Below are 13,595 nucleotides of genomic sequence, written 5' to 3'. Positions count from 1 at the left end.
AAACACTGCATGCTTCCTACAGGAGAGAGAGAGAGAGTGAACTGTCATCAAACATGTCATCAAGCATGTCCTCTGCGGCAGCTCCTGGGACCTGGCGTCGCCCATGGCACCTTCCGAAAGCATAAAGAAAGCAGAGGGGTTGACGATGATGAGATCCGAGGCCCCAAAAGTCAAGCACCAGTCTGTCGCTTGGGGCCTCGCCTTTCCATCGCCATCATTCTCTCTCTCTCTCTCTCTCTCTCTCTCTCTGTGATCAGCAAAGATTTCAACCCAGTTGGGTCAGTCATCATGACGCGGCAAACCTCCTTTCAAAAGCACACCGCAGGCTCGTAGGACTTCTGAATCGAGCTGCAACGCCTTTTCTCTCTCCAAACAGTAGAACCCACCAAGGCAAATTAGTCGCTCCACCGAAGAAAAAAAAGGAGGAAGAAGAAGGAAGAAGAAAGGAGGACAGAATTGCGTTGTGCAGCTGGTTTGCGGCTTACGCGATCTTTCCCTTTTTTGTTCTTCTTCTTCTCTTTGAAGAGAACTGAGAAGGGAAAGATTTCATAACCGAGCCTTTCTCAAGCAGAGAGTCCATGGAGTCGAACGGAGCGAGCCCATCAATGCGTTCCCCGGTGGCGGTCTCCGCTTACTTCGCTCTCCCTCTGCTCGCGCTCTCCTCGCTCTTCTTCCCTCTCACCGCCTCCGACCCTCGGATCGCCGTAGCGGGCCTCCTCTGCGGGAAGACCAATGGGACCGCCATCCCGACGTTCACCGCCGTCATGAGGGAGATCTTGGATAGCGTAACCGACGGGCGCTGGGGCAACTACTCCCTCGCCTCGCCGCCGACGGCGGTATACGGCCTCGCCCAGTGCCACGGCGACCTGATCGAGACCGACTGCCTCCTCTGCTTCGCCGAGAGCCGGACCCGGATCCCCCGGTGCCTCCCCAGCTTCGGCCGGCTCTACCTCGACGGCTGCTTCCTCCGTTACGACGGCTACGACTTCTACAACGAGACCGTGGATCCGACGCACGACATGCTCAACTGTAGCTCCAATTCGACAGTCCCGGCGGAGAGAGCGGCCGAGTTCTCGAAAAGGGTGGACCAGGTGCTGAGGAATGTCTCAGCCAGCGCGGTGCAGAACGGGGGCTTCGCAGTGGCCGGGGAGGACGGAGCTAAAGGAGCCACCGGGGTATATGCTTTGGCCCAGTGTTGGAGCACGCTCGATGCCGGCGGCTGCAGAGTCTGTCTGGAGAATGCGGTATCGAAGGCGAGAAACTGCACGCCCGCAGGAGAAGCGCGGGCCATGAATGCGGGATGCTTCCTCCGTTACTCCACCACGAAGTTCTACAGCGTCCCCGTCAGCGGAGGTAACAACTTAGCCTCTTGGTCACTGCTTTTTCGGACATTAAGAGATGGCCTCCTCGCCATTACAGGGCAACCGAGGCTCTTCCGTGTCTGTTGTCAGATTTCAGTATTTCCAACCGTAGTTTCCTCCACGTTCGCTGATTAAGTTCGATTTGATTGATCCCGTGATTCGACGTGGCCGGGTTTTCAGAATTTCTAATGAACTCTGCTAATCTCGACCTGAATATTGCTTTGAACATGTTGACCTTTCATTCGAGTGCTAAGGCTGCCAAATCTGAATTTTTGTGAGGCGCCTGACATTTGACTTGTAGTTGGTATAGAATCACTTGAACGGATGCGATGCTGTCTCTGTCATTTCGCAGGGCCGTCCAGGGTCCGCATCACTGTAGCGATAGCCTCATCGGCTGCTGCGGCGATTTCTCTCGTTCTCATCGGCACATACATTGGATACAAAAAGTACTCCAAGGAGAAACTAGGTAAACAATTCGAATCCAATGCGTACAACGGAATCTCGGTGATTCTTAAATACGAGCTTGACGGTGCAAATTTCGCATTCATCCATTTTCAGTGCGGCATAGCCTCATGAGACTACCGGCAAGCGTCAGAAAGTCTAGCTTGTATTTCAAGTACGAGACGCTGGAGAAGGCCACCGACTTCTTCCATGACTCGAGGAAGCTAGGGCAAGGGGGGGCCGGTTCCGTGTACAAGGGGATACTACCTGACGGGAAGGTGGTCGCAGTGAAGCGGCTGGTGTTCAACACGCGCCAGTGGGTGGATGACTTCTTCAACGAGGTGAACCTGATCAACGGGATCCAACACAAAAACCTCGTCCGGCTTTTGGGATGCAGCATCGAGGGCCCGGAGAGCCTCCTTGTCTACGAATATATTCCTAACAGGAGTCTGGATCAAGTTCTTTTCGGTAAGTAGCTGGCTGTTGCTTGACTGCATAACAGTTACATAGTCATCGATTGATGCCGAGAAGAGATCTAACCCTTTAGGACAAGCATCGATTCAGTTTGCAATCTCAATAACTTGTTTTCTAGTACTGCAATCAATGTTTCCGTCTTATGATTTCCGAGTCATTAGGCTTCAAAAGTCTGCTCCTCTGCTCCATAAGTGTCTTGCCATTCCACTTCTTCTGTTACGACAGCCACACTCCGTTTCTGCTGTTCTTTCTAAAGTACGAGGCGGCCCAATAAGCGAATAGAATCTTCTGCTGCAGTAAACGATGCAACCCATGTCCTGACTTGGGAGGAGAGGCTGCGCATCATCACAGGAACAGCCGAGGGCCTTGCGTATCTTCACGGGGGCTGCGGAGTGAAGATCATCCACCGTGACATAAAATCCAGCAACATCCTCCTCGACGAGAATCTAATGGCGAAAATTGCGGATTTTGGGCTCGCCCGATGCATTGCTCCGGATAAGTCTCACCTCAGCACGGGAATCGCCGGCACACTGTAAGAATGCATGTTCAATCACTAGCGTGCTCGAAACCATAGTCAGCACTTTCTTTTTCCTTAATCTGACAAGTTTTGGCCAGTCAAAAGTGTTTTCACATATCACATCTTCTCTGGGCTAAGTTTAGCTCATTTCTAAAAGATGGTAAACTATACAGTGGTTACATGGCGCCCGAATATCTTGTGAGAGGACAGCTAACGGAGAAAGCCGATGTTTATGCTTTCGGGGTGCTGGTTCTTGAAATCTTGAGCGGTAGGAAGAGCAGCATATTCGCACAGGGGTCAGACTCGGTATTACAGTCGGTAAGATTGCTTACCGTGTTTAGTATTAGCAGATTAAAATGTTCAGATGTGTGATGGAGCCATGGAACTTTCATGATTTGCTTTTCAGGTATGGAAGCATTACAAGTCGAACAATTTAGCCGCATGCGTCGATCCGGCCCTACGAGGCAAATTCCCCGTCCAGGAGGCGTCGGACGTGCTCCAGATCAGCCTCCTGTGCACGCAAGCCTCCATGGAACTGCGACCGACCATGTCCGGGGTTGTCGAGATGCTCCGCAAAAGGGACCATGCCGTCCCAGAGCCAAAGCAGCCCCCGTTCCTCAACGCCAGCGTGCTGTCCGACGAGTCCAGCACCAGAAGCTCATACACGCACACATGGCTGTCGAACCAGCTCATGGTGTCCGAGGTCTCTTCCAGCATGACGGGGAGCCCGCGGACGAACAGCCGCTACGCGGTCAAAGCATCCGAGCTTAGATAGAATCGGGTTTAGCTCTTTGTACAGGCACGTGGTGAAAATCCATTCTTCATTCTACGACCACCCAACGTTGTCGCATTCGATTCATTGTTGTTGGAAGCACTTTAAATTGCCAAGAATGTCTTCGGCTTTCTCCGGTCGTAGTTGCAGACCACCTTTTTGCGCATAGAAAAAGCACGTTGCAGAATTCCTCGTTTCAAACTTTGCTGCGTTGACCCTTTTTCGAATTGGGATCTTCCTTCCTTCCCAGTAAGTCCAAACGCTTGCAGACGATGGGCCCCGTGGAAAAATGTTCGATCAGCGACCTTTCAGACCAGTACAGAGTTTGACCAAAAAAAAAAAAAGGACCAGTACAGAGACAGAGATGTGATCAGATCAGATAAGGTGGTCCTTTTCCAAAGAATGACATGGTGGTCCGGGAGATGGTCCCGACCACTCAGGCGCCACATAGGAGGGGAGGGGGACAAAAGATCAGAAAAGTGGGCCCCGATTTTCGTCCTTTCCGGCTTCCTTGGCGCCGTGTGAGTGGTCCGGGAACGCTGACGTGGTGGTCCCGGATATTTTTTCGAATGACATGTCCTAACGTGGGCCCAGCATTCTCGGCAAATTGCACGGCGTGGATTCGAGGCGCGACAGTCGACCCGCAGTAGATTTGGGGAGGAGCCATGTGGCGCGAATCATCTGTGGTAATTAAATCAGGAGAGAAGCTAGTCAACTTTACTTGAAATTTCAATTTAGTCTTTTTAATCAATTTTTATTAGGAAATCATTTGCCAACCATCTTATGAGTTTTAATATAATCTTTTTGATCGATTTTTGTTAGGAAACTGCTTGCTATCTATCTCATGAATTGACTAGAAAGACCGTATTAGAATTTCTTATAAAAATTTAATTGATAAAATTAAAAAATTTATGACTAAATTAGCATAAGCACTGGTATATTTATGAGTGATTGGGTAATTTTCTCGAATTTATCTCTCTCATAAGGTAGAAATTATGGAGAAATTGATTCCATGTGGTTTTACTTAGAAATTGTGACGATTTAACAAGTCAAACATTTTGAAATGTTTAGGAAGCCATTTTGTCATTTGACCCATGTGTGAGTTTCAACGAGCATGATATTAACATTATAACAAATACCTTAGAGCCACTCTTATATCACAATTTGCCACCTGTCGCTCACTCGTGTTGATCAAAATATACTTTGCAGCTAATTGAGGTTCCAATTATTTCAAGGAAAATGTATTGAATTTTTTTTCTAAAATTGATCATTTATATCATTTGAAATAATTGATCAATAAAAAAAATGATTTCATCATTGACAACAGTTTGGAAATTATTTTTCATTTATTCATTTTTAAGTGATATAAACGATAATTTATAGAAAAAATGAATTTCAAATCATTTATTTTATAAAATAAATGCACCATCAAATAGATTGCCACTCTATCTTCTCGGTCAACATATCATGCAACAAGTGGCATAAAATGCTCGTGAGATTCTCGGAGTTTTCTAAAAGTCCTGTAAAAGACATTTCTTAATGAATCGGAACTTGGAGTCGAAGTGACTTGATTATTTAGGATTAAGGGCTTAATCTTACAAAATTAAAATCCAGAGACTCAAATTGAAAAATAATGCGCGAATTTAGAAACAAGAAGTCCGATCAAAGGTAGGAGTCGCAAGACGAGAAATGTGAAGTTCTTTAGCTTATTAAGATCTATTTGTTTTCGCAGTAAATGAACAACATGGAAAATATTTGTTCTAAAAAATAATTATTTATATCACTTGCAATAATTAACTAATAAAAATATCTTCATTATAAATAGCAATTTATTTTTGAACTTATTTTTCGTTCAACCATTTTTGTAAATGATAGGAACAATTATTTTTAGGGAGAGTATTCTTCAAAATGTGGATTATTCGCAAAACAGATAGACCCTCTAAAGTAGTTTAATCACGCAACGAATTTATTTTATTTTTCGATGAAATAGGATTCACTAGCGAAAAATTTCCAGGTGTCTTTTATTTTTGCTGTTTTTTCAAAACTAAAAAAAAAGAAAAAAAGGAGGAAAATTAATTAATGGGCCTAGAATCAGAGAAAAAAGAAAAAAAGAAAATCAACAGCCCAAGCCCAGAACATGCCGAAGCTCCTTTGGCGCCTTCTCTCGTACGGACTTCTGTCCCTTTCTCTTCTCTGATATCCGAACGCTACAGCGATCGGATAAGAGCGATGAGTCTTCGTCATCGTCGTCGTCGTCGTCGTCGTCGTCTCCCTGCGCGCGAGCGATCATGACGCCGACCGCCGTCGGCTCCGGCGCGCCGCCTCTCGAGTGGAAGCTCTCTCAGGTCCTCGGCGAGCCGTCTCCCGGAGAGGAAGCTCGCGACGGTGAGCCCGCTTTGCTTGCTCAGTAGGTCGTTTCTCCTTCTCGACGCTCGGGCGAGCGCCGTCCGAGGATGACGCTCCGTCTCGGAGAGCGATCGCGTGTGGTTTTGCTTGTTCCGTAGCTCGCGCGAGTAAGCCGGTCGCGGTAGCGGCGGCTGCGTCGGGGATTCGGAAGTTTTTCTGGAATCGAAACGCTCTGACTCGTGCTTTTCGTGATTCGTATCACCGGCGATGCGATGCGATGCGATGAGATTTTTCTTATGCTGTCGGCGCGTGGCGTTCTTTTCAGATGACGTCGTATCTGCGATCGAGTTCGATAAGACGGGGGATCACCTCGCCGTCGGCGACCGCGGCGGCCGTGTCGTCATCTTCAAGAGAAAGGACGGCGGCAAAGATGTGAGCGACGCGTCCTCTCTTTGGAATTTTCGCCATCTTTCTGACCTTTTTGGAAATTCTTGGTTAAAATCGATTGCTTGTGCTTTGAATCAGCACCGTTTTCGGAGTCAGTTGGAGCGGTCGGATTCTGACTTGGCATGGCATCCCGAGTATCGGTATATGACTGAATTTCAGAGTCACGAACCCGAGGTGGGGCTGACACTTTGTTCTTGAGCGTATGCTAATTCTTGATTGTGCCATATTTAAAGATTATTGTAGTTATATTTTTTTCTTCTCTAGTTTGATTACTTGAAGAGTTTGGAAATTGAAGAGAAAATCAATAAAGTTAAATGGTGTCCAATGCCCAATGGATCGCTTTTCATGCTTTCGACCAATGACAGGACAATCAAACTCTGGAAGGTATGGTTATGTCTGGTCAGCAAGGCCTTCCATGTTCCAGTCTTCAAATTTTCGAGACATGTTCTTAGAATCTTGAAATTCACATGACAGTCAAATCTAATGCTCAGAGTATGTACTCATTCATTTACTATGTTTGCATGGGATGAATTCAAAAGTGGGGAAATGATTTAGTTATCTCTAGGGAGAAGTAAAGAAAAGAAATAGATCAACTCATGCATCGTGTTTGGTAGGGTTGATTAGGAGAAAAGGGAAATGATTTATAATCTCATTTTTTGGAGGACTTCAGAACTTACTAAGAATGATTTATGGTGGAAGGAAAACTCCAGATCCTTTCTTTTCCCTTCACTAAAAGAAACCAAACTGGATTATCTATGGATAAACTGCTCAGATCCCTTCTCTTCTCTCCAAAACCAAACATGTTGTGTTGATTATTTGCTAAGGTGAAGAACTGCTCGTGGTTAGTGGGAAAATTTGCTTCAAAAGAAGAGTAGAATCCCTCTGGGCATATTTCTATATTGTGATAACATTTATAGTTTGGATGTTTCATAATTTATCAGATGAACAGAGAATCATTCTTTCAATTCTTCTGCAAAAGGTTTTTGGAACACAGCAGTGAATATCAGATGCTTTTCCTCTCCTTATATTGTTATGATTTTTTCAAAGATCAAGTGTTTCATCTATATGTTTGAAGAGAATGTTGAGGGTAAATGTACTGTAACTCCATGAGCGTCTTTGTCAAATTATAGTATATAAATAAGGAAAGATGTGAGAAAATAGGCAGTGGCTAGACAGATGCTTGATATTTGTTGCTGTGGGTACAATGAGTTCAAATGGAAGAAAAAAATCTGTTGATAAATGAATTCCAATTTGTTGACTATTACCTATCAATCTTCATTCGCATCTATGATTGTTGAATGAGGGTAATTTTTTAGGCCTTCTTGACTACCTTTTCTTACCCCCTTTTGCAGTTTCATTTGATTGTTCTCCTACTCGAGCTTAGATGTGCTTTTAGCTGTCCAATTTGTTCTGTTTTGTTATTTTTTAAGCCAGGTAAAGGAGCGTAGGATGAAGAAAGTGAGAGACAAGGATCTCAATCCTTATATTTCTCCAGAGAATGCACTACTGGCAGAAAGAAGTTACTTAAGTGATCAAGAGAATATTAATTGTGATGATGGCTATCATGCGGAGGGGACAGAGAAAATAGCTCAGCAAGAGTTGCCTTTGCACGAACTTCCAGGGGTAGGTACCAGTGTAGATTTAGTGCCTTTCCCAACCTTATTCTTTAAGTGACAGGATAATAATATTTGTTGATGCGAAACTAGATTGCTGATAATAGTGATGATGCCCTTGCACGATGTCGAAAGATTTATGCGCATGCTCATGATTTCAACATAAACTCAGTTTCGAATAACAGGTAATGATGGTTATTTTGTTTAGTCAGTTGAATAACTATTTTAGGTTATGTTAGAACTTGCTGCATAATATCTAGTTGCACTAGAATAGCATGGCTTTCCAACTGGCTGTTTCTTAAAGGATTTAGCAATGAAAAAATATCCTCTGTGCCTAATGATAGGTGTCTAGTGCTTTTTCAACACATGACAAGTCCCTAAGCGGGTGCATCTCTAGTCATTTCACACCAGTTTATTACTAGGGCATTCTATAGGGGAAGGTGAAGGTTGGGTTGCTTAAAATTTCCTTAAAACTTGCTTTTCTTGTTAGAATTGTGGAAGGCAAGCAATAAAAATGACACTTAACAGTTTCTTGTTTTATAATCTCTCTGTAGTGATGGTGAGACCTTTGTTTCTGCCGATGACCTTAGAATTAATTTGTGGAACATGGAGATCAGTGGTCAATGTTTCAATATAATTGACATCAAACCAACAAATATGGAGGATTTGACTGGTAATTTCAGTGCTTTGCTCACCGACAATTCTTTACTTCTGCCAGTAGCTAACTGAATGCTTGACTTAGCAATCACCCTTAATGTACTGTGATGCTGCCCCCACTTTCTTTTTTTTCGTTATTTTGTAAGCGCTTCCATCTTCTGTGCAGAGGTCATAACTTCAGCTCAGTTCCATCCGGTTCACTGTAATCTGCTTGCTTACAGCAGTTCAAGAGGTTTTATCCGTCTAGTTGATATGCGGCAATCAGCCTTATGCGATCATAGTGCGAGGATGTGAGTGTCGGCCAACTATGTTGTTTGATTTTTAAGGTCCATTGTGCATTTATATCATAAGTTTTCTTGTCACCTGCACGCGTTCTTGTTCCGATACCTGGCATCAAAACCTTAGATATACAGCTTACAGGATGGAGAACAGCATGGTTCTAAATCATTTTTCTCAGAGATCATTGCATCAATCTCCGACATAAAATTTGCAGCTGATGGCCGATACCTTATGAGTCGTGATTACTTAAACTTAAAGGTAAGCTAATTTTCATGGTTTATTTTGTTCAAGAATTGGCAACATCCCTGAACAGCTAAAAAATGAAGATAAGAAAAAAGAATCAACGCAAGCACACGCACAAGGAGATGGGACACTGCAGGGTTGGTTTCTGTTCCTCTATTCAATGATAAGAGAGAAATAAAATAATCAAGTCTGTCTTAGTCAATTATATCTTTGTCCTTTTGGGATTTAAATAATTCTTATCTCAATAAATGTTTGGGGATTTAGATAATTCATTATCTCAGTAAATGGCGCTTCTCTTAAATATCTTTCTCCCCTCAGTTGAAGTGTTGCTGGCAATACAAGGTCTCTATAGATTATTGAATGATTCTATCTTATCCATCATTGTTATTTGATCTCTTTAAAGCAGAACAAAAGGCTTTTTATATGGTTTTCACGCTTTATTATCGCAAGTAGTGCACGGTGTAGAAGCAAAATGTCCATTGAGGGAATGCTAAAAAGTAGGGTTAGAGTTAAGAAAAGAATACTTTCTTGGCTTGCAGTACGAACACGATCCATTGACTGTTTTCTCAGAAAATCATCAGATAATAACTTTCCAGTTTTCCTTGACATAGTGGTGGAAATGTTGGGCAGTGTTAGAACTTAAAACAGGGTCATAAGCATCTATTGAAATTCAGTGAAAGAAAGATAATTTCCTTGAGTATTTAACTTATTCATTATGCTGTATTTGAAGAAAAGATGAATCTATTTAGGAACATTGACTGCTGAAACCTCACGGCTGAGGCCATTTTCTGTTTGTGTCACTATCTTGCTTTTCTTCTGTGGTATTTTAATTTTGAAATGTTATTGATTTGAGTATTGGTTTCCTCTCTCTATTGCTTTCTGAACATGTTCAAATAGCTTTGGGATCTGCATATGGGTTCTAAACCAGTTGCAACATTCAAAGTTCATGATCATCTTTGCCCAAGGGTAAGCACATATCGCATGATGGTCAATCTAGTAAGATTTATTTCATCACCATATGTTTGGTAGCTACCTTTATATGTATCAGTTGTTATGTTTTCATTCCTTTAGTTTACGACAAGTGAATTTCAATAGAAAGAGGATATTTCATCAGTCCATTATTGTTATCACTTATCAGTAACAGAGTAAGGAGAGTAATTTTCCTTTTTATTTTCATTTGTAGCTTGCTTAGTTAAAGTCATAAAGATCTTCAATTGTACCCATATGCACTTTTACATATTTTGATTTCGAAGAAATCGTGCTCTAGTCAAATTTGATACTATGGCCTTGCTAATAATGTGGACAATAAGTTCAGCATGAGTGAATAGATCATTTGAGGCATATCACATGGTTGATGCTGTACTACAATCGTAATATATGTGCAAGCTGAAGCTCTCTTAGTAACAGTCGGTCCAGCTCAGTTATCTCTAAAAATCTATGTTCTCTATCGGCAGCAACTCTGGCACAGCATGGTTATTTTCCCTGCATCTTTCCAACCGCTAAATTTGAACAATACTTGTCTGTTTCAACGCCAGTCTCATACTTTCCATTTAGAAGACATTAATATCATATATGATCTAAGTATTATTGACTATGTCATCTCTGGAAGTAGGGGCTTATTTATCTTAACAGAAGGTACAGGCTGGCTATTGAGTCGATTAAGAATTCTTGCCTTAAGTTGCTATCATACGTTCCGGTATCAATCTTTATGTTATAAGTTTTCATCTTCTATCGTTGCTGCTTTTCCGTGCCTTTCCACTTAAATGGTTAAAATTTCCAACGTGATCGACCTCCTTATCTATATATATGAGGAGACCTCTTTGTAGATACCGTGGATCAAAAGTCTAGTTTTAATTCTTGTGTCATTTCTACATTAGGGTAAGATTGCTAACCATTGAATATATTTTCAACAGCTGTCTGATTTGTATGACAATGACTCCATATTCGATAAATTTGACTGCTGCCTAAGTGGAGATGGACTTCATTTTGCTACTGGTTCATATAGGTTTGCCCTGTTACTAAGCAGTTGCATTTGCAGTCCCGTAGATATTAATTTGCAGCCATAGGTTTTTTCTTCCGCTTTAATTTGACGATACATAATCTTAAATTTCCAGCTATCTTCTACGCATTTTTTCTCGTGGTTTTGGGAGTGCAGAAGGGGTCACGGTTGGTTCTCGTAAAAATCCGAGCAGGTTGGTGGTTTGTTGTTTCCCCTCATTATTATATCATATCTGTGTAGTTATTAGAATTAGAAAATTATCTACTCCCCTGCAACTGTAAGACCCTGCTAGAGTTATTCTTCACTAAACGAGGCTTTATCCTGGGGTTAACTATTCTGGTTGATTTTTGTCAAACATTGTTAGCAACGGTAGATTTTATGGATGGCCAACCAAGAGATCTTGAATATTTCTCACATGCACTGGCCGACGGTCCTTTACCGTCACATCTCTTAATGGGCTAGTGTTGTCATTCCGATAATGGCCTGATTAAGATATGCCTTAACGTTTGGGAGGTGAAAGTCTGGGGTGGGTTGTGGAAAGGGGGGTTTTGAAATTTCTGGGAGAGAGAAATGAGAGGGAAAATTCAAAGTTTGGTTTTTCCCTCACCAACTCACATTCCATATATTCCCAAACATGGCTGTTAAATGAGGTCTACTCTCTAATATCTTCTAAGGATAGTGACAGCAGAAGACGATGCTGAATTAGGGAAAAGCAGATTTGAAACTTGGCAAATGCCAGTTCATCGCCCTTGAGACAGATTTTGTGCACATCTGAGTTTGAGTCTCTAAATTAGCATCTGCTACTTGTAAATTTCCAATCTTACTGACAGGGCGTCTCTGCCTGCCGCTAGAAGGGCGAGGAGGTCGTCAATAGCCAGCTTGGCGCGTGGATTTTACCGGCTAGGTCCGACTCTGGACTTTGTAAATTCTTAATTCTTCAGACATGTCAAATACTCTTAAGGCTCTCTATCCCCTTGTCGTCTCAATCTGTCTCTATATATTATTTTTGCAGCGCACGAAAATTCGAGCTCAGTTGCCAATGATACTCCTTGCGACTTGAAGCAGAAGTTGCTGCGTTTAGCATGGCATCCAACTGACAATCTGATTGCTTGCGCCGCTGGCAGCAGCCTGTTCATGTACCATGCATGAAATGCTCCTTTGACAAACCCCTCAGGAAGCAGTAGAGGAGAAAAACCTTGTACCAATAGAGCTCAAGAGGTTGGTTCTTCTGTTCCGGCCCCACGCGCAACGTCGACTTCCCCATTTATTCGGCAGCGTCCCCGGTCCTGTGGACCTGCACGGGGTCACGAGTCTGAGCGTCTGTTGTAATTAGCCGCACCCATCGGGGGCGCAAGTATAGGAAAGAGGTAGGACTAGAACCAGCCTACAACCGGCACGAGAGCTACGGCTTGCGTAATTTGCCGTCTCAGTTGTGAAATCCCTTTCACAGAAGAGAGAACCCAAAAAGTGGCACTTTTCTGACGGTAATGGGGCATGCTTAGGGACGAAGGGTTTCCCTAATATGTAAAAGTTTTCTTTCTTCAGGAAATCAGGAACGGAACGCCATCTATAATCAGAAAATCGTGATGCCGAGGGGTTTCGTGCCGTGTCCTATCGTACAAAACACGTGCTCAACCGCACATATTCTTTTTGCAGAAGGCACCCCTAAATTCTAATTTCCCCCAATCTCTCTCCCCCATTTGCAACCACAGCTGGCAACCAGCCAGCACTGATTCACGCGCCCTCGTCTGCGTCACCTTGCATCTCTTGAGCCATCGTACCTCGCTGTCGCATCCTCGCGCCATCGACCATCGTAATGCGCCGCGTACCTTACAAGTAGACGTCTCTGTCCCTCTCCGTTCTCTCGGGCTGTGCCCATCAGGACCGCTGAGAATGGCGCCCTCGGCCTTGATCGGCATCGGATCTCGGTCACCCAAGACCGGCGACGTCGGATCTGGACTTGACAGCGTCTGGTCCGGTCGGACATTCTGAATGCAAATCCGGCTCTAGAAAATCGAGTCGAGAATTTTATCCGGTGAGCCACTGTACTTTGCAAGTATATGCGCCCGTTTTTTACACTAAATAATTTGTTAAAAAGAGGAACCTTCATTCAACTTTGTGGGGGGTTTCCGATCTACGTGACATTATGTGGGAAGTTGCTGCACATGACACCTGTATCCATAGAAAGACCCCCAGCTGTCGGACGGAGTGACTTTTTCGCCGATATGCAACCGACAAAAGATTAGCTACGTCAAATTATAAAAAAGAGTTCGGTGGATAAAAACTCTAAGGAAAACAATTTTCGCTCCATATACAATATCATATAAGCACTTTCAAAGTGTAGAGACTAAGTTAAATATGTACTAAAAATTTAGAAATCATATTGAACAAATTAAAGTTTTGGAAATGACATATATATTAGACTAAATTTTTGAGATTATATCAA

At 43.2% G+C, this 13,595-nt stretch overlaps 2 protein-coding genes across 2 annotated transcripts; both read left to right on the top strand.

Annotated features, from left to right (window-relative positions):
- On the top strand, positions 1 to 3,932 carry LOC104417971 (cysteine-rich receptor-like protein kinase 42). The gene is made up of 6 exons (XM_010029153.3): positions 1 to 1,353; positions 1,714 to 1,827; positions 1,920 to 2,270; positions 2,574 to 2,808; positions 2,967 to 3,111; positions 3,200 to 3,932. Exons 1-6 carry the CDS (start codon positions 579 to 581, stop codon positions 3,566 to 3,568), a joined length of 1,989 nt encoding a protein of 662 aa, XP_010027455.2. The 5' UTR covers positions 1 to 578; the 3' UTR covers positions 3,569 to 3,932.
- A 1,850-nt stretch (positions 3,933 to 5,782) lies between these two features.
- On the top strand, positions 5,783 to 12,773 carry LOC104417952 (serine/threonine protein phosphatase 2A 55 kDa regulatory subunit B beta isoform). The gene is made up of 14 exons (XM_039307385.1): positions 5,783 to 5,950; positions 6,237 to 6,343; positions 6,437 to 6,532; positions 6,623 to 6,742; positions 7,793 to 7,981; positions 8,065 to 8,156; positions 8,526 to 8,644; positions 8,795 to 8,918; positions 9,042 to 9,165; positions 10,048 to 10,116; positions 11,064 to 11,155; positions 11,265 to 11,342; positions 11,980 to 12,053; positions 12,162 to 12,773. Exons 1-14 carry the CDS (start codon positions 5,854 to 5,856, stop codon positions 12,296 to 12,298), a joined length of 1,518 nt encoding a protein of 505 aa, XP_039163319.1. The 5' UTR covers positions 5,783 to 5,853; the 3' UTR covers positions 12,299 to 12,773.
- The last annotated feature ends 822 nt before the right edge of the window (positions 12,774 to 13,595 follow it).

Source organism: Eucalyptus grandis, chromosome 2 (genome assembly GCF_016545825.1).
Source record: "Eucalyptus grandis isolate ANBG69807.140 chromosome 2, ASM1654582v1, whole genome shotgun sequence".
NCBI classification, from domain to species: Eukaryota; Viridiplantae; Streptophyta; class Magnoliopsida; order Myrtales; family Myrtaceae; genus Eucalyptus; species Eucalyptus grandis.
The sequence above is the reverse complement of the archived record's forward strand: the minus strand, read 5'-3'. Positions and strand labels throughout refer to the sequence as shown.